Source organism: Pinus tabuliformis, chromosome J, assembly GCF_031772625.1.
Source record: "Pinus tabuliformis cultivar Carrire ecotype Pingquan chromosome J, CPIR1, whole genome shotgun sequence".
In the NCBI taxonomy this organism is placed as follows: Eukaryota; Viridiplantae; Streptophyta; class Pinopsida; order Pinales; family Pinaceae; genus Pinus; species Pinus tabuliformis.
In genome coordinates this window covers 1,582,451,438-1,582,472,129 of record NC_142295.1, presented here as the reverse complement: position 1 = coordinate 1,582,472,129, position 20,692 = coordinate 1,582,451,438, and the positions used below count along the sequence as shown (strand labels likewise).

Below are 20,692 nucleotides of genomic sequence, written 5' to 3'. Positions count from 1 at the left end.
ATTTTATGAAATAATGATATATTTATGATGCAATGTGCTCAGTCATCTTCCACATGTCCGTTGACTCAACTCTTTGACTTAGGATAATTTCCAAGTCATTTACACGTCATTCTGTCACATGGAATAATTTATTTCTCTCTATTTTATTATTTCTACATATATTAAAAGCCACAATTTCCACTAAACTTAGAAAATGTGGGTTTTGAGGGTCCAAAACAAATTATTAACCCCTCAAAGTGTGTCATAGTAGAAAGTTGAGGGTGAGAGGTGTAATTTTGATTACTCATACCCCATACAACTTCTCTAGACTACACTTATTACAATTTAAATACAATTTTATTTGCAATATTGACTTACGGGAAATCTAAAAAATTAAAAAATGACTACCTAGACCTAACCAAATTCTACGATTTTTTTTTGTGATCTAGTATGGTAATATACATCGACTCTAGACACTAAGATGTGTTAGGGGTTCAACCTTCAAACCGTCACTCGGCTTTGGGGTAAAAAGTGAGTGAAAAAACCCAGAAAATTATCCGCTTCTAAAAAAGAAGGGATAATTAACCATATAAAAAAACACTCCAAGGTGTACTTATTTGCTGATCGAGTCCCAACATCCTAGGCCTGTTACAAACTCAAAACTCATCGTTACTAGTATCACTTATTACAATTCGTCACAGGGTGTGAGATCTGGGTACAAGAAAGATGATGAGAAGATAGAAGTAGAATTAATAAAAACTCTGTTGATTGATGATTTTTGATGGGACAAGGGTCGTCTGGAGCATCCCTGGGCATGGAGTCTTTCATATAATCATCAGGTGTCGTCCCAGTGGTCAACATAACTCATGTTTCCTTCAATCAAGGACTGAAGCTCCACTTGTCCTCTTCTAAATTTATAACTGCCACTCGAACTTTTAGTTAACTGAGGAAGGCTCCACGTGATTGAAGCTCCATCACTATGCATGAACTTGCCATCTCCATGAATCCCTCCATGGTCAAAGGAAGAGAAATTGTGGGCTTTTGGGCTAAGACATGCACTAGAGAAGACCTTCTCTTGCTACACTTTTCAACAGTTAGACTTAGGCTAAGTTACAATAGCAACTTGTTCATAATTGAGCAAGTGTCCTAAGGAGACTTTGGGCTGCTTTTGCACGCCTAGACACTTAGGCCTATGCAAAATTACTTTCTCGAGCTACAAACATCAACACTCCCTCTTAGTGAGTGAGGTACTTTTGCCTCCTGGAACTGTGGCTCCGATCTTGGATAGCATCTACTGCCATGGCTCCTCCCTCTAAATTGGAAGCTTTCTCTGCCACCTAGCTCACAATTATCCTCAAAGAATTTTTCCCTTTGGACTTGTTCATAGAAGCCTCTTTCTTCCGAACATCTGGTAAGGTAGACTTGGAGGCATTTGCTGATTGGTCCTTCCCACTTGAACTTGAAGGTTGACTCCCTTTGAATTGCTCAACCTTTGGAGTTTCCTGTTGCTTGTTCTTTGTCATTATTTTGCTTCTTGCCATTGCTCGAATAACTTGGCCCTTTAGCCTATATAGTTTCTCTCTCTAACTCCAATGACTTGGCCCTCGTCAGAGTCGGATTTCATGGGTCTAATTAGTGTTTGTCCATCTTGGAATTCTAAAACAAACCCTTTCTTCTCTATCATAGATACTGAGAGCAAACTCCACCTGTGTTCTAGCAACCGTGGTCCATAACACGTCCTTCATTTCTAACCTATCTCCTGACTTGAGTTGGAATATCGGTGTTCCAAACCCCTATGCTACATGTTTGGTATGAACACCAAAATCTGCATTCAATTTTGAGTCCCACTCGGATAGGTTGTCAAATAGCTCTCATGCTCCTATTGTATGTCGTGTGGCGTTGCTATCTGGTAGCCATGCACCAATTGGTAAGGTGCCCGAGGAAAGGTATGAAATAAGTGTGAATTCAATTTCAAACTTCCTAGCAAACTCTTCCACCTGAGCCAATGCTGACGCAACTATAGCTTATTGTGTACCCTTTCTGCCCTTCTTCCTCTCTGGACAATTTGAAGCATAGTGTCCCGCCTCATGATAGGAAAAAAACTTGACCTTAGTCAAGTCCTTATTCTTCTTTGATTGTGAGGCTAACTCCTTACTCCTACCCGCTTGAACCTTTTCCTTTGCTCCTCGTTTCTTAATTGGCAAGAGCAAGATTCTCATCATCACTCCTATGTTGGCCTCTTGAATCTTGATAGAGATTCCTCCCTAATCTGCTCCTGGTTGAAGTCATCACACAATTTATCCCATATAGGAAGTCTCTTATGGCCATGATGCCCTTGATGAAAGAAGCCCATGGCTTGGTGAAGCCATTCAAGGTTGTCCTTACCATCTTTTCGTCTGCCACAACTTCCCTGATTGTAGCCAAGTCATCACGAACTTGTGTGATCTTTGTGTAATAAGTAGTCACTATATCTGATTTGGTCATCTTGGTGTTCTTGAGCTTTTCTCTCAACACCATCTCTCTATTGGCATTATTGCTTTGTTATAACTTTGTCAGGGCCTCCCACATCTCCCTTGTTGTATTCTTCTCGAATAGGTGAGGAATCACATGATCCTTCACTGCATCCAAGATAGTTCTTCTGTCTTTCACATCCTTTTGATTGTAGATGGCTAGATTTGCAGCATATGTAGGCGGGGTGAGTTTGGTGTTAACAAACTCCCATTTGCCATTCTCCATGAGAATTTGTGAAACTCACACCTTCCAGGGAATGAAGTTATAAGCGCCTTCCAACCTGTCCTTAAACCTTAAATTGGTTGCAACCATCTCCACATCAGGAACTTAATTGCCGCTAATTCTTTGACTAGTATGGTCTCTCTCTCTCTCTGAGGGTTGACCTTTGCCAATCACACTAGTTGCACTAGCCTTAACTCCATGCAACTTCCTACTGCTCGCTCTGCTGTCTCAGGCAACGACTTTTGTTCCATTGAGTCTCTGCAATATATCTTCAGCTATTTGTTCTACGCGCATTGGTCTGATACCTAGCTTGACCTTTGTTGGCTCTTGACAGACTTGCACTTTCCTTGTGCTAATAAACGTTCCAGCTCGTTGTTGTCCATACACTTGCCTATGGTGCGGTTTGGTTCAACAACTGTTGGGACCACTCGTAGCGGTTGTTGATTGTTGCCTCTGCCCCCAACACAATGGCCCGTGTCCACTAATCTTTGTGTCTGGTCTTCTTGTCGACGCTATTCGTGAAGCTCTGTGTGTAGTTGTTGGTTGATGTCCTAGTCATGGCCCAACTCACAGTGGCTTCTAGCACGGGCTCTTCTCTACCCATCCCTTTGTTGCGTACTTTGACCTGCAACCACACTTGGTGGCTTCTCATGTTTTCGATGCAACTTACGGCTGCAAATCTTCTCGCCTGCAACCTGCAATCCCTGACACCTTCGCTGCCTCCTTGTTGGTTGACTCTAATGGCTCCTTGGCTGTCTGCATGTTTCTTTTTGCCCCGCACAGTCTTTCCTAGCTGACAACTCCTCGGGCTCGTAGCTAGGTGGGTCTAATGGCCCACTCTCGGCGGCTAGCCACCAACCTTTTCCTTCTTTTTATTTATTAAATTAACTTTGAACTCAACCGTCGTACTATTCTCTTTAGCTTGTATGGATTTTTCACCATGGCCACCATACATTGTACGACTTTCGACTTTCTGGTTCTCGACCTGTTTTTTTTTTAATCCATGCTTTATACGATCATGGCCAATCCTGGCCCCAACGATGTCTATACAAACCTGGCTTCTTCCCTGGTTCAAAGATCTGTTCTTAGAGTTTTCACTTTGATACTATGTTAAATTTTCGTGAACCTAGCACCCAACACTATATTAACCGAGCAAATTATAGATCTACTGAATAAATGCACAACTAGGTTTTTAACACAATTAGCTGAAACAAAATTACACCAATCTCAATCACATGGCACACGTACAAATTCTGCCCAATAAAATCAGTTCATTAATAACTAAGTCAAAACCCACTTGGGCTTCCATCCTAGGATAATAATGGCTCACGGAAGAAATTACGATCACAACATATCTAAGATCTAATCTAGCTGATCGGGCCTTAGATCTGTCCTTGATCTCCTTGGCTGATTTGGATCTCCAATGCTGCACCTCTGCAACTTCGTTGGATCTGACACACTAGAATGGAAGTCCTCCACTCACCAGTGAGATGCCTCTCCCAATGTCTTTTGCTGCTGTATGGTGAACCCACTTGGGCTTCCATCCTAGGATAATAATGGCTCACTGAAGAAAATACGATCACAACATATGTAAGATCTAATTTAGCTGATCAGGCCTTAGATCTGTGCTTGATCTCCTTGGTTGATTTGGATCTCCAATGCCGCACCTCTGCAACTTCCTTGGATCTGTGACACTAGAATGGAAGTCCTCCACTCACCAGTGAGATGCCTCTCCCAATGTCTTTTGCTGCCGTATGGTATGCATTTTTCCTCTCTTTAGCCTTGCTTTTATAACTTTACATTGAGCTAAAACTATAACCCAACCTCTAAAGTGATTGATGGCCGAGATTAGATCTTGTCTCGCTTGAGATCAATGGTTGAGTTTAACTCAATAGCCAACATAATTATTTATGTGATTTTCCTAAGTTAGTCTTAGTCTAAGTTACAAGATCAACTTGCTCATACTTGAGTAGGTGTCGTAAGGAGAATTTGGGCTACTTCTGCATGCCTAGACACTTAGGCCTGTGTTGAAGTACCTGCCCAAGCTACAAACATCAACTTGAAGAACCTATAGAGGAAAGGGATGAACCATGGCCATGTGTGATCCTTGCTGGACTATTACTGAGGTCTTTAATAACGCATTCACATTCTCCAATTTGCAATGCTCGGCATATTGTATATCCTGAAATTTATATGTGACATGAATAGATTGCAACTAATTGTGCTTGTATGATTTCTATTTATACTATTTTTGACGCCTTCTAAATATACTGATCCCATGCCCATTGCCATATCTCATTTAAATCTTATATATGCGAAATACCTCTTAATCTATGGATGAGTAGCTATTTTTGCATTAGTGACTGAGGTTGGTGTGAGAATGGAGACATTGAGATCTATGGGTATGCTAATTGATGGAATTCTGTGTTACGTGTAATTAAGCATTCATGAATTTTGCTAGATTCTTTTCTTCACTCTGAAAACTCCCGTTTCAAAACATGTTTCCAACTCTTAAAAGGATTTAATATGTGTTTTTTTATCTTGGCAGAATGGGTGAATTGGAAATAGAGAAGCATACCCAGTTCATAACGTCTGTTGAAAAGGTTAGTAAATACCCTTTGTTGAACTAGTTTTTGATGCTTGAAGGATTTAACTCTAACTCATTACTCATGGAAGCAGAAAAAGGATTTTGATTCAATGGTAATGGAGCACTTGAGAATGAGTGGGGCATACTGGGGACTGACAACACTGGATCTCATGGGGAAGCTGGATGCTGTGAATCAAAAAGAAGTTGTTTCTTGGGTCTTGCAATGCCAGCATGATTGTGGTTTGTTTATTTACTCCAAAACCAATTTTCTGGATATCATTTTTGGTTGTTTAATATTTGTTTTCCAATAAAATCTGGAGCTTCCAATATTACTGTTATTAAAGCCAATGAAGATTTGTTAGCAAAGATGTGAGATTGCTCCAATTTTTTTATATGGATTGTATTTTGAAAGCAAGTTTGTTGCTTTGTGCTGAAAGGGTGAAGTTGTTTGTTGTACTCTTATAGATTAGCTCCCATGGATGATGTCTCTCATCTGCTCTGTATTACTGTTTGATTTCTGCCTTGTCTGTTGCTGCAAGTCACATTACAGGTTTTCCATATGCTCTGCCGAGTTTTCCTCCAGTTTTCTTTTGCTGGTTCACTGCACCTGTATATACATTCTTGTACTTGCACAGAAATAGTTCGCATGCTTTTCTGTTAAGCACAACTTCTATTTTGTAGCCGTGACGCTACTACGATGTTGATTTTTTCTCCAACCTCTTTGGACTCTCACGTTTACTCTCAAGAGTCTAAACATTCCCATGTTGCCATTATGATATCATGTCCTTTTGACCTATTCACCTACTTTGCTTGTCCCATGTAATTTCTTCTTTCTTCTTCTTTTGTTTAATGGAAATTAAATTTTGGCTGTGTTGTTCTAGTTCTTCTGGATTCATTTATGTGTCTGGGATTGTGTCTTGTATTGGATCAATCTCTGTTTTTTTTAACAGGAACAGAGTATTTTGAAACTCTAAGATATACAAGGATCTTGACTGGCCCTTGAAATTCATTTATATAAGGAACTAAAACCAAAATTGGGATTCATTGATCCCTAACATATACAAGAGACAACAAACTGTTTGAAACAAAACATCCATTAAGGTTAAGAAATATAGCAGAGATAGATTTTACACTACAACAACATGGCCACTAGACTAATCAAACCAAAAAAGATTATTTTCAAAAGCCTGCATTCTAAGCCACTTGTTGGAGTTTGCCTGGCTTGAGCTTTGTTGTTAGTTGGAAGAGCTCATGGGGTTGTTTGTGGATGGGGGGTGGGGTTGCGTGTGTGCGCAGCTTGAAGCATAACTGTGTCGTTGTCATATCCCCATTTTTATTTTCCTCCATAGTACAGCCAGGGTGGATTTCTAGGGGACGAGATGGCCAGATCATGGGAGCAGGTTTATATCATTAGGGGTTCCGAGGTAGTTTTGAGGAGTTTTTATGGGATCCAATGGCATTCGCTTGGCATATTCCATCACCTGCACAATTTATCTTTCATTCCGTTGCATTCCAACAACTTTTAAAAATTGCATTATTATGGGGCCTAAATCAATTATGCTTGATATGGCATTCCGGGATGATTATTTGATGGACCACCTCAGTGTAATAGTTAGGCCCCATAATAATGCATTATTATGGATTGAGCTTTGTTGTTAGTTGGAAGAGCTCATGGGGTTGTTTGTGGATGGGGGGTGCGGGTGCATGTGTGTGCAGCTTGAAGCATAATTGTGTCATTGTCGTATCCCCATTTTTATTTTCCTCCATATTACAGCCAGGGTGGATTTCCAGGGCACGATATGGCCAGATCATGGGAGCAGGTTTATATCATCAGGGGTTCCGAGGTAGTTTTGAGAAGTTTTTATGGGATCCAATGGCATTCGCTTGGCATATTCCATCCCCTGCACAGTTTGTCTTTTGTTCTGTTGCATTCTGATAACTTTTAAAAAGTCGCATTATTATGGGGCCTAACTTAATTAATTATGCTTGATATGGCATTCCGGGATGATTAATTGATGGAACACCTCAGTGTAATAGCTTGTTGGAACCGGAACGAAAAGATCTACAAGATGGGATGTTGAGAAGTGGCTTTCATGGTTGAAGAGAGTATGGTGGCCAATTTACTATCTTCCCACATTAAAAAGAATATTTTAATTGAAATAAAAGAAGGAAAAGTGCTCCATGTTTAAAATAATAATAAGATAGGAGGTTCTAGAGGGGTCCATCAGATTTATAAAAGAGAAGGAGGAGGCCATTGGGGGACATCTTGGATTTGTGTTTTCTTCTTGTGGAGAGGTTTGAGTACCCGGTTCTCTACTTCAGAGTAGCCCCAGGACGAAAACCCTCGGGTGATTCAGTGAGGTTGGGCGAGTACCCACCTTCCCTTGGTGAATTCATCTAGAATTCGTAGGAGAACTTAGCAGTGCAATTCAGCTCAGTTTGGAGGGCTAGCATAGTGTTGGAGCAAATTTTTGAGGCCAGTTTCCCATCTCGGCTATTTTGTTGTATCAACATGTAAATCCCAGTTTCTATTATAATAAAAGCTGAGATTGTTCTTGCTCATTTTGTTGTTATTTTGCTGCATGCTATTGGTTATATTTTTACATCGCATTGTTCTGTTAAAATAAATGGAAATTTTCATGGAGAAATTTTGGTTCAGTTAGATTTCTACAAAATATCCCGTTTAGGATATTACAGTGGTATTAGAGCCCTGGTCTTGGCTCAGCCTACGGGTTTTCCAGTTTCCAATTGCAGCTATTATTATTGGAGGGTTTTGTCGGAGAAGTCGAAAACCTAATTCCTGCAGCAAAATAAGAAATTACCAAAAAAGGCTCGACAAATCTTTCCTAGTAAATATCCTACAAAATTTTGGCCAATTTGTTGCTGTCATTATAGTGATTCGACAAAATTGAAGTGGAGGGCGCATTCTATTATAAATTTTTATCGAAGTCGATAAATTCTAAAAAGCCCAATTAGTAAATCACAAGGATACAAATCAAATTTTTATTATCATTGAGCAAATAATAAAAGAGCCGACTCATTTTTGAAAATGCGTGGAGAAAATTAAAGCAAGCGATTAATTTTGTTATGGCTGCGACAAACTCCTTGGAGTTGTGTTTGCGTAATTATTTTCCAGGGCCCAATACAAGGATTAGAGCCCAAGTTCTGGATTTTGGCGTCTGGCCGAATTTAATTTTTGGAAGCCATTCAAAAATTATTAAGAGAGGCAAAATTTGTGAAGGCCACCATGCTCCAGTTGAAACGGAATCCATCCCTACTTGAAGGGCTGAATTCATTGTCAAAGGAGGTCAAGTCTGTGGTTTGGTTGCTGGACGAATTCTCTGCGTGATTTTTTATTGGGCGTAATCTTTTTTGTTGGAACTCTTAAGAAGGTCAAGCATGCCAGTTCGAGGTCCAAGAACGGATGTGTTCTCTTCCAAAAAGATGCATTTTCCCTCATATAAGCCAAGAATTTGAAATGGAATTACTGAGAGAAATTGTTGATGGAAGAAGGCCAAAATGAGCTTATTTTCTGAGTGTCGATGTGCCAAATCCTTGGCTGTTCGAAGTTCACCAAGCTGAGCACACTTGGAGTCAAGTTTTTTTTTTTTTTTTAATGTAAAGGACGAATTCAGAAAGTACAAACATAGAACGAGTTTCCCAGCACATTTGTGGGATGATTTATCACTGTTGGACGTGATTACTTGAGGAAAGAGGGGATCGAAATCTTTTGTCCCTGTTGTTGGTCGAGCTTCCTTGTCTCTGGGTTGCGTCTTTGCCACTGTGGAAAGATTTTACTTCTGTTTGGGAACAAGAGTAATACATGTGCATATTCTTGAAGGGCATGGTTTGGGAGCTTATGAGAGCAGATCCATTTCAAGAGATTGCCATCATTTTTGGACAGTTTGGACTGTAAACTACATACCTGGGCAGCATATTCTTCAATCAAAGGAGAGATTGTGACCGCCGGCCACACAGGTGATACCAGAGACGCAACAAATTTGACGGGCAAAGAAAGGAGCTTGTCGTGCAAAAGGAGTGCCACTGCATAAAAGATTGTGGACACTCTGTGTGGAGCAATGTTCGAGTCTAGAGGCCCACACATTCAGGCACATAACAGTAGTTTCTGAGCTGGAGTGTGCAACTCCAAATCAGTGCATTTATATGCAAGGAATTAGAGGCTGAGTGGTTCGATTTTAATGCCAGAATGTTGAGGAGGTTCTGTGTTGAAGGGGGCGCTAGGTATACTGTGCAGTGAATTTTGAAGGGTTGTAAGCACACTCTGCCAGTGCAAGGATGCTCAGGAGGGGATATTGCAGAGCAGAATACGGTCATATGCAAAGGGAAGTCATCAAAGAAATATTAGTGCTGGATTGATAACCTGTGCGTGAGCCCCTTCTGGAAATGAATAGCTGACATGTTCTTGCTGTGCATGCTATCTGTTCGTTGGAAGTTGACTTGAAGACTGACACGCTGCCCAATTGACTATCCACCCATCATTCCTTTCTAGGTTCCACTATTTCTGAGTGTAATACTGATAAATATTTGACTATGAAAGGTGCTGAACATAAATAGACTTGCATGGGGTGCACTCTGTTCTCTAGTTAAGTTGATTTTTCTCATATAATTATATTGCCATCTATGGCCGAGTCTATACATTGCAAAAAATTCATTTGTATGCCTGTATGCTGCCCATTAAATGGTGTTTGGTATATGACTGAATCGTGTCTGGCAGAAGTTTATAATGCTATTATATAGGGTCCTATAATGAATCTAGGTTGCTTAATGGGTTGGTTAAGGAGCAATGAGAGAGTTGTATCCGTTTGGTCGCATTTCAGGGTTTTATTGCTGTAGCTTTATCTACATTGTCATAAACTAAGCTTTATTGTTGTGTGAATTTTGTATCCTCTGAGGGTGGAAGTATTTGTAGACCTAAGTTGGACAAAACGCTGAAACGTCTAGAAGTTTCTGAAACGGGGACGGCCCGAAATGCGACCCCCGGAAAATGGAAACATGGCCGAAACGTCATTCATATATATATATATATTATAAATAGTCAATATTAAATAACACATTATTTTCCAAGAAAAGAAAGAATGAGACATATAAATGACATTTTAGAAGGAAATCCAAATTTATATTAACTCCAACAGATGATTACATGATGCAAATATCCAAAATTAGCCTTTATAGATGAGGCTTTACATCCAAGACTCCAAAATCAGCCTTTATATGTGAGGCTATATGTGCTAAAACTGAAATAAAACATGAGCTAAAGACAATTATGGCTACATTAACATATCATTACTAATAAAACTCATCCTCATCAGCAAAGATAGAACAAGATGCTTGTTCAATAGAAGAGGCAACTCTACTAGTACTTCCAGTTGCACTTGCACCACCATTGGCACAAATATCAAGAGCAGAAAGAGAGAGCTCTAAATCTGGACATTTGGGTGTTAGAAGGGGCCCACACCCTTCTTCACCCCTTGAGTTGGCCGAAAAAGGTGAAAAAAATAATTTCGCCTTTCTGCTGCCCAAATGTGGCCGACCGTACCGTATGGCATTTCGAAATCTCGAAATGCTGTACAATGCGGCCGACGACGTTTCAGCCGCGTTTCAAGGCCGTTTTGGCGTTTTGGGCTGTTGTCGGTATCGGTACACCACCTTTTTAGGAGTTTCCTGCAACATAGTTGTAGACACTTGTCCTTAGGAGGTGTTGGAGGTTGACAAGGTAGTTTTGCAGGAGGCTAGTAGGCGGTAGAAGCGTGGAGTTTCCGATCAGAGGAGGGAGGAGCTGTTGGAGTTGGTGGTGCATCCATCTTTGGGCCAACCCACTGATGAGGTGTGAGTAGATGCACAGGAAACTGGCCGAGCTGTAGTACCTTCAGGGAGCAACCCTCCCCAGGAGTACATAGATAGGGCTTGCAACACAATTTGGCCACTTATACCCATTATAGGGAGAGAGGCTGGGTTTTCTCGATGGATATTGTTGACTTACCAGGGAGGGTTGCGTGAGTGGGGCACGGTGCAACATAGGGGACTTATCACATATACAGGTGCTTATGCATTCGATCCTTCCCACTGGATGGATTGGTGAGAGATCATGAGTTGGTATCCTTTTGATGGAGTATCATCCTTAGTCTAGGGCACAATACAACAGGAGCCCTTAAATGAGAGGGTTACTACATGTTTTAGTGGGCAGTGGGATGTGGACTGACAATTCATCAGTATTTCAGTAGCACTAGCCCAACATCAGCAGAGTGGGGTTGACCTCGGCCTATGCCAAAGGTTGGATTGGAGAGAGGTGATGAGTTGGTATTCGCTTGATGGAGCAACAACTATAGCTAGAGACAGAGCATAGTCTGAGCCATGGGACTTGGGCGATGATTGGCCATGGTGGCATTGGGATCCAGGTGGGTCTACTGGTAGCAGGTTGAGGTAGAGATGGGAATGGGATCCAGTCATGTTTGGATTTCTTGGAGGCATGACATGGACTAGTGGTTCATATGGGATCCTAATATCATTTGCAAATGCCTCTACAATGGACATGTGTGGATTGGTTGAGGGCAAACAATCTTGGGGTGGGAGGGTTTGTCATATCCCCTTTTTTATTTTCCTCCATAGTATAACCAAGGTGGATTTCCAGCGCACAGGGTGGCTAGATCATGGGAGCAGGTTTATGTCATCAGGGGTCCCGAGGGAGTTTTTATGGTATTTGATGGTATTCACTTGGCATATTCCATCACACGCACAATTAGCCTTCCATTGCATTTCGACAACTTTCAAAAATTGCATTATTATGGGGCCTAAATTAATTATGCCCAAGGTGGCATTCCGGGAGGATTAATTGATGGAAGTGTTGAGAAATCTAGGGCATCAAGATTAGGTGATTTCTCTATTAATGATAACTGCTTGTGAATGCTTTTTACTTCACTAGATTAGGATCTTCTCTTTAGTTAGATTATTATAGTGTTCTTGTTCATCAAACAACTACCAAAGTATAAACAATAAAGAGACAAGAGACACAAAATGTAGGCTATCAGCCAGGGCCAAAATCTCTCCCACTTGAGAGGAAAACCCAAACGAATTCTTCTTCTTATAGAGACTTCAATTGACGAATACCAAGACCAAGACCTTGACCTATTTTCCTCTTCAAGACCAAGTCACAAGGCTTCCTTGATGAATTTCTTCTTCCTTGAGTCAACGATAGTCAAACTCCTTGCTTCTTCCTCCTTCTCGGCTATTCTTCAGAGTTTCAGTCCCTTGATTTAGGTCCACAACTTTTGGACCTAATTCAGAAACCCTAGTTGAGGTATGCGAGAGAGATAGACACCTTGTTTCCCTTTGCTTTTAGATGGAGTCCTTCTCTCCTTCAACTTGGTGTGAGAAACACTTTGTTTTTCTCCAAAAACTTCCTCCTTACTATCACTGTAATACCTCAGCCCCTTTTCTGCAATGGACAGGTCTGAAATCTGGCATGTGTGGAAGATTTTAGCCCAAAAAACATATCCAGAAGAACTCGATTATCTACCTTCCTCCTTCTCTTGATGATTAGCCTTCTTCCTTGATGTTTTCACACTTCTTATTGCAGACTTGCTTGACTGAATTGCTTGGTGTCAAATGGAGGTCGAGCTGCCCTATTTATAGTGGTTTCCACATGTAAATATGCCGACTTCTCCTTGCCCATAGGACAACATGCCATTTGGTGTAGCTTCATTATTTCATTTAAGGCCGACTTGATGGAGGTGCTTGAGCTTGGTCTTGGAGGGTCTCTTTGACTCTTTCAATGACTCATATATAAATGTAACATGCCCAAGAAGGGTCCTTCATACATGACATTGAATCAATTTGACTTTTATGACTTGATGACAAAATGTAAAGGCTTACAATGGGAACCTTAACTAAAATAAAATTCCTTGATCTTGAAACACATGATACAAGTATTACAAAAATAATTTTATTTTCTTCTTTACATTAATTGCATAAAATCACAATTACACATGTCATTATGAAGACCAAACGTAGTTACACTTTTCAACATGTTGGAACCATAATGTGGCTTTCAGTGGTCAGAATTAAAAAGCATATTTGAATTGAAATAAAAGAGGGAAAAGTGCTCCATGATTAAAATAATAATAAAATAGGAGGTGTTGTCTTACAAAGTGTCTAGGCACCGCGACAACGCTCAGAGTAAGGGCTATCACTCTCTTTACTCATTCCGTTTAGACTCTCTCCTAGACAAGTCAAGGGGGGGTAGTCCCTAAGGTAAATGGATGAGGATAGCCTGTGAAACACAGGCTCTAGGAGATTTTAAGGATGAACCACTTGATGAATTTAAAGCGAGTCTCGGTCAATTGAGATAAATAGATTAAAATAAGACACAATCACAAGATAAAAATGACTACAGACCAGTGCCTTTAATTTGAATTAACCATAAACTAAAAAATAACAAGTCATCCTGAACAATTTTCCTATATGTGACGCATATTGACAATCATGAATGATCAATGTAAATGCCCAAAACTCTATCATACAAGAGATTCCAGATTTAAAATGATTTTCATTAATGACCCAGATCTAGAATTAATTAACTTTCTCCTATCGCCAATATAAATTTTGAAACATTAATCGCACTTGACAATAGAGAAATATTACCACAGAATGACACCAAGGAAATTTATGAAATCAATTCAATTGTTCCTTAGGAAATTAATTAAATGTGGCAAATGAAAAAATCAAAATTGAATTTAATGATTTTGAGATGAGAACTGAAAACAGAGGGGATGGAGCGCGCGAGCACCACAGGACTGCAGAAGGGTTTTGGATAACCCTCTGCGGTCACCGTAGGGAACCAGATAACCGTATACCAAGACTGTAGCCCGATCCCATTACTTCCCGTGTACCCATAGCTGATAGTAACGTTTCCTTGCCCGTTTTACCGGCCATCTGTCGTTTTTGATGTCTTCCTTTGCAGGTATTTTGGGCGATACAATGAATTTGGAGGAGGTTGACTACACCGAAGATCCCCATCCTGACCGCATCATATTTGGTGGCCCTAATTTTGGTTTTTCGGAAGCCGGCCCTAGCTATCAGTCTGATCTATTCCCTCACACTCTCCTGGTGGTTACCTTATCGGATCCCCAATCGGCATCACTCCCTGCTGGGCTCTCTCAGTCTCCATCGGCTCTGGATTCACCCCCTCTGTCACCCGGCACCCTACACATCCTAGCTACTATCGCGCCTCCGTCGCCCCCTTTCGACCCCCATCCGCCCGTCACCTCCCTCCTCGCGGAGCCTACTGCAAACCCCTTTCCTCCGGTGGCCCCAAATCCTGCGGTTCCTTTACACTCGCCATCTGGATGTTTTGAGACTCCGGTGGTTAGGGTTCGAGCTACCCCCCTGGCCGGCACACCGGATCCGCTTGCAGACCACCCATCTGCACCCCGCTCGCGCAAAAGGAAAACGAAGTGCGTTAAATCTACCTCAAGGGACATCTCGATCCGATTTGGGGAAACCTCTGCCATAGGGGAAGCAACATCCATGGCTCGCACTATTCTGGTTGGCCATGTTCGTGGAAGGGCATATTCGACTGCTCGACTTACGCAATGGGTCAAGGAAATTTGGGGTGGGGTACTCCATGAACTACCTGAGGTACAAGTGCTACCCAGAGGCTGGTTTGCTCTACACTTTGCAAAGGAGGCCTACACTGACTTGGTGCTTGGCAGATACTGGCACATAGAGATGGCACCGGTCCTGCTAAAGAGATGGAGTCCTCTCTTCGACCCCGAGAGAGAACAAATTGGGGCTGGTCCATTATGGGTACACCTGCCCGGTCTCCCTCTTCAGTACTGGTGTGAGGAGGTCTTCATTCGGATAGGAAATGCTCTGGGGACTTATCTTGATCATGATAAAACCTTCGTGGAATCAAGGAACAGAACCCTCGCTCGCATACTTGTACATTTGGATACCCGCGAGGGGCTGGAGGAGAAAATTACACTTCACTGGGGAAACTACACCAGGATTCAGATCTTGGACTACGAGGGGGTGCCATTTCGATGCCGACGATGTCACAAGGTTGGGAACCTATTTAAGGACTGCCCCCTCAACAAGAAGACAGAGGACTCCCCCATTGCACCTACTATCCCCTCCAAGACTGCGGCACAGACAAATCAACGCACTCCTGCACCTGGTCCGGCGCCCTCGACTCAACTGGCAGCGACTGCGACTCACTGTTCGCCCTCACCACCAGTCACCAGATCTCGGGCAGCAACAGAAGCCGCAAAAGCTTCGGGTACATCTCTATCCTCTCCCTACTCTTGTTATTCTCTCTGCTCCTCCTTGCATGTACCATCTATATCTGCTGCACATTGCACATTGCCATCCTCTCCTGTTATGGCACCACCTGCTCCTTCCTTGCCCTCTCTTCCTTCGCACCCTTCTCCTCCCTCCTCACCTCAGGAATCAAAGGCCCATAGCTATAACCTTCGCCCTCGCATCTCCACCCGGGATCCCCCTCTGCAATACTTTGGGTTGGGTCTTACCATACCTGGATCTTCCTCCTTGACATCCCGTGGGCGAAAATCTGACCTTTCAAAGGCTATCCGACGGGCTGGAGCTGAAGTAGCCTCTGGTCGTCAATCTACTCTAGATGGGGTTCTTAGAGCAGTGAACACCCCTGTCAGCGTGCCCCCATGAAGTGCCTCACCTTCAATTGCAGAGGCTTGGCTAGTGCCTCAAAGAAACTAGCCTTGCGAAGGCTTTTTGAGATTATTCCTATTGACATCATTCTGCTACAAGAGACTCTTGGCCCGGCTGATCTCATCTCTGATTCATTAAACAATATGTGCCCGGGGTGGATATTTTTGGCCATAGACTCTACTGGTCGATTTGGAGGTCTCGCTATTGGGTACAATCCAAAAACCATCAAAGTTAATGCATCCTGGGGAGGTATATGGGTATTGATCTTTATACAGCTGAACTGGGGATCAGCCTTCGGGTAATTAACATATATGGTCCTTGTCAGCAAAGGGAACAGTTCTGGCAACATCTACTTGGACTTTCTATTGTTTCACAGGAGAATATCATCATTGGAGGAGATCTCAATTTCTCTCTGGGCTATGGTGAATCCTGGGGATCCATGGCACAGGTCGACTCGATCACTGGCTATATGACCGATCTAATGGAAAGGCACAACCTGATCGATGTCCCCATGAACAAACCTCTCCCCACTTGGCGGAATAGAAGGGTGGGCGAGGCGGCCCTAGCTCGCAGACTGGATAGATTTATCATGAAAGGATCCCTTATACAACAACTGCATCAATATAAACAATGGGTTGGAGCTGGTGGCATATCGGATCACTCCCCAGTATACTTGGAGATATCGGGTCCTTTCCAAAAACCTAAAGCCCCCTTCAAGTTTAATCACACATGGCTTCAAGACCCATCCTATATACGAATGGTGTCGGACTTTTGGGCTGCGAATCCAATTGACAGATCAGAAACATTAGCAAAAGGATTTTGCTCCAATCTAGCCCAGCTTAAGCATCTGTCCATCAAGTGGGCAAAAGAGAAGTTTTAGCAGGAAAATACGGCTCTACTGAACATCGAAACTGAGCTCTACACACTGATGGATGAAAGAGGTCTGGGGTTTGTTACAGCGGAAGATAAATCCCACCTGGTGGCTCTCGAAAGACAGAAGTCTCAGATATTGAAAGACAGAGAGGAATCTATTCGTCTGCGCAGCAGAGCTATATGGTTAAAGGCAGGGGATGATAACACCCGGTTTTTTCACAATTATGCACAGGGCAGGAAGGTCACCAACACTATATGGAGCATGCCGAATCCAGAAGGAGGAGTGGCTGACACATTTAGCAAACTCTCACACCTGGGATCAACACATTTCAGGAATCTCTATAAAAACCCTCCAGGATCGACTCTTGCTGACATTATAAATATTGCTGGTCATTTCCCCATATTTGTAAATGGGGATGAAGCAGAGGCACTATTTGATCCAGTGACTCCTGGGGAGCTAGAGGGCACCTTCAAATGGTTCAAAAAGGATAAAAGCCCAGGTCCGGATGGGTGGACCATAGAATTCTACCTTGCGTTCTACGAGCTACACAACAATGATCTGCTAAGAGTCGTGGAGGAATGTCGGATAACCGGAACAATATATAATGCTATCAACATGAATTTTATCACCCTCATTCCCAAATTGGACTCCCCATCCTCCTTCAATGACTATAGAACCATCTCACTTTGCAACTGCCTCTATAAGATCATCTCCAAGATCATTGCCAATCGTCTCTGCCCAATCCTATCTCGACATATTGCCCCTCAACAATTTGCTTTCCTTGAGCACCGCCAGATTCATGAAGCTATTGGCTCGGCCCAGGAAGCCATCCACTCCATTTGGACCAAACACCTAAAGGCCATCACCCTAAAGATAGACCTGGCAAAGGCTTTTGACCGTGTCAGTTGGCTATATATTAAGATGATACTCATCCACTTGGGGTTCCCCCACAACTTCATCACATGGATCATGGCTTGTATCACCACCCCAACCTTCAGTGTGCTCATCAATGGATCTGCATCGCATTTCTTCCACTCTGAAAGAGGGCTCAGACAGGGCTGCCCCCTGTCACCACTACTTTTTTTGATTGTCATGGATGGCCTCAGTCGGTTGATTGCATCAGCTAAGAGGGTGGGTGATCTTGGTGGTCTCAAGATATCAGATGACTGCTATCTCACTCACCTCCTGTTTGTGGACGACGTTATCATTTTTCTTGATGGCAGTATCAGGGACTCTCGCACCTTCTCAAAGATCCTATCCCTCTTCTCATCTGCCACTGGCATGCTAGCAAATCACTCAAAATCCTCCATCATATATACTCGCACATCCATTCAAGAGTCCCAATATGCGCACCGCCTGTTTCCTTATGGAATCACCCCGCTTGATCGGGGTCTAAAATATCTAGGATACTGGATAAAGCCTGTTGCTCAGAAAATTGCAGATTGGACTTGGCTAGTATCAAAACTGGAGAAGCGGCTAAAAATTTGGAGCCACAGATACCTATCAAAAGCTGGCAGGCTTGTACTGGTAAAATTTGTCCTTGAGGCCACACCTGTTTATTGGATGGCACTTGCCTGGATTCCTAGGAACATCTTGGCCAGGCTACATCAAATATGTAACAGATTTCTATGGAATGGGAACCAAGATAAGAGGATTTTTGCCTGGGTGGCCTGGAACAGGATAGCTGTGCCAAAGAAATGGGGAGGCTGGGGCTTGAAAGACCTGCCTCTATTTGCCCAGGCACTTGCTGCAAAAATGGGGTGGACATTGATCACGGGTCAAAATCTTTGGACGAGCATTACTTATCATAAATATATTTGGCCAATGAATATCATGGAATGGATTCGACTCCCAAATTGGCCCAAAAATGGCATCTCTACAATCTGGAAGGCATTACTACATTCACTGCCTCTCATCAGGGACAATTTGATCTGGAGAATAAATAATGGACAATCAACCCGCATTGGTATTGACCCATGGATTGGGAGCAGTGGACGACATCGATTAACCAGGAATCTTATACAACATATACATGCCCAAGACATCAAGGTCATTGCAAATATAGCAGACCCTCGCAATACCACCATTCTTGCTCAAGGATGGAAGTCCGCACAGCACATCAATCTGCCCCAATGCTGGCACCACGAATGGACTGAATATATCACAGCTCTCCTCGAATCTCACATAAGGATAAAAGAGGGACCAGATCAACTTATCTGGAACCAATCAGACAGCGGTACCTATACTCCAAAGGGGGGCTACCAAGTGTTGATTTCTCACAAAGTTCCTGACATGATTACTTTCTGGTGGAAGGCCATTTGGAAACTTACAGTGCCACCGCGGGCCAAATTATTTTTCTGGTGCATACTAAAAAACAAAGTCCCCACCGCGGAGAATCTTATGCACCGAGCCATTCACGGGCCTACCTGGTGCTCGTTGTGTAAAAACGATGTTGAATCGACAATACATCTCTTTCTGAAGTGCACGGCCCTGAAGGAAATATGGCATAGCATATCATCAGTAATCCACTTCACAGGCACCTGGGAGGGTGACGATCTGAACAGGGTCTGGGAAGATTGGTATCAACGGAACAGGGGTTCCAAAATACAAAGTCTGCCTCTTATCATAAGCTGGCAACTATGGTTGACGCGGAATCGTATCATTTTTGATGGAAAAAACGCAAACTGGCCGCACATATATGCTCGCATTATAACTGTCTACAATGAAATGTCGGAACCACCTCAACCTCGTGCCAGAAGGCCCCGTGACCCGCCTCTCATAGATAAGAATACCCCATGGGCGTACTTTGACGGCGCGGCCCAACAACAGGGATGTGGGGGAGGATTTATCCTCTACATAAACGAACAACACTATTATAAAGTCAAATTGGGATTGGGGACTGGATCAAACAATTATGCTGAACTCATTACTCTTCGTCACCTCATGCATTTCTCATTGGGCCACAATTGCATGAACATACATATATTCGGCGACTCAAAGATCATCATAGACTGGTTTAATGCTACAACTGAATGTCACACACACACACTCAGCAATATACTGGATGAAATAAATATCATGAAGGTACATTTTAATGATATTACTTGTACTCATATTTACAGGGAACACAACAGCAGTGCCGACGAACTATCCAAGGCGGCCACGACACTACCCCAAGGAGAGTGGATGATCCAGGAGCAGAGAGGGTCAAATGCTTTTCAATATTATCATCGGCCTTATATAGACCCTCAATACCACAGGGCGGACAACCCATGATCTGAATATATGATATAAACTGTACAGGTTTTTTGATTACATTTTGACGGAAAGTATATAACCGGCCCTGCGTGGCAATATGTATATAATCCAAACAGAAACTAAATGATCATCCTGCGTGATGAACTGGTTATCTATGCTGATATATCTGTTATCTATTTTGTTGAGCCAACAGGCTGACCAGACTATAGCATATGCATTTAGGTGCATCTACAATATGTAGTTTTTCAAAGTATAATGAAAGATTACGATTTTTCCAGGGGAAAAAAAAAGAAAAAATCAAAATTTTTTAATATGACAAAGTAAATCAAAAGGGTTAATAAATTGAAATTTTAATGGGCCATAGGCCACATTAAAATTTTTAATATGAAAGAGCAAGTCCTCTTTTAATTCCTTAGTCACCAGAATTAATTTTTTTTTTTTTTTTTTAAATGTTTTAGATTTTTTAATTTTTTAGATTTTTAATTTTATAGATTTTTTAAAATGTTTTAGATTGTAGAAATTTTAATGATTTTTAATTTGTAAAAAAATATAAAATCAAA

At 42.2% G+C, this 20,692-nt stretch overlaps 1 protein-coding gene across 1 annotated transcript in view; it reads left to right on the top strand.

Moving 5' to 3' along the window:
* The window catches only part of LOC149233534 (geranylgeranyl transferase type-2 subunit beta 1-like), a 224,767-nt gene that overhangs the window by 106,568 nt on the left and 97,507 nt on the right, over nt 1-20,692 (top strand). The window contains exons 2-3 of the mRNA XM_089379788.1: nt 5,261-5,315; nt 5,392-5,539. Of these exons, the coding sequence (XP_089235914.1) occupies nt 5,262-5,315; nt 5,392-5,539 (202 nt within the window). The 5' untranslated portion in view covers nt 5,261. The remainder of the gene's footprint in view (nt 1-5,260; nt 5,316-5,391; nt 5,540-20,692) is intronic.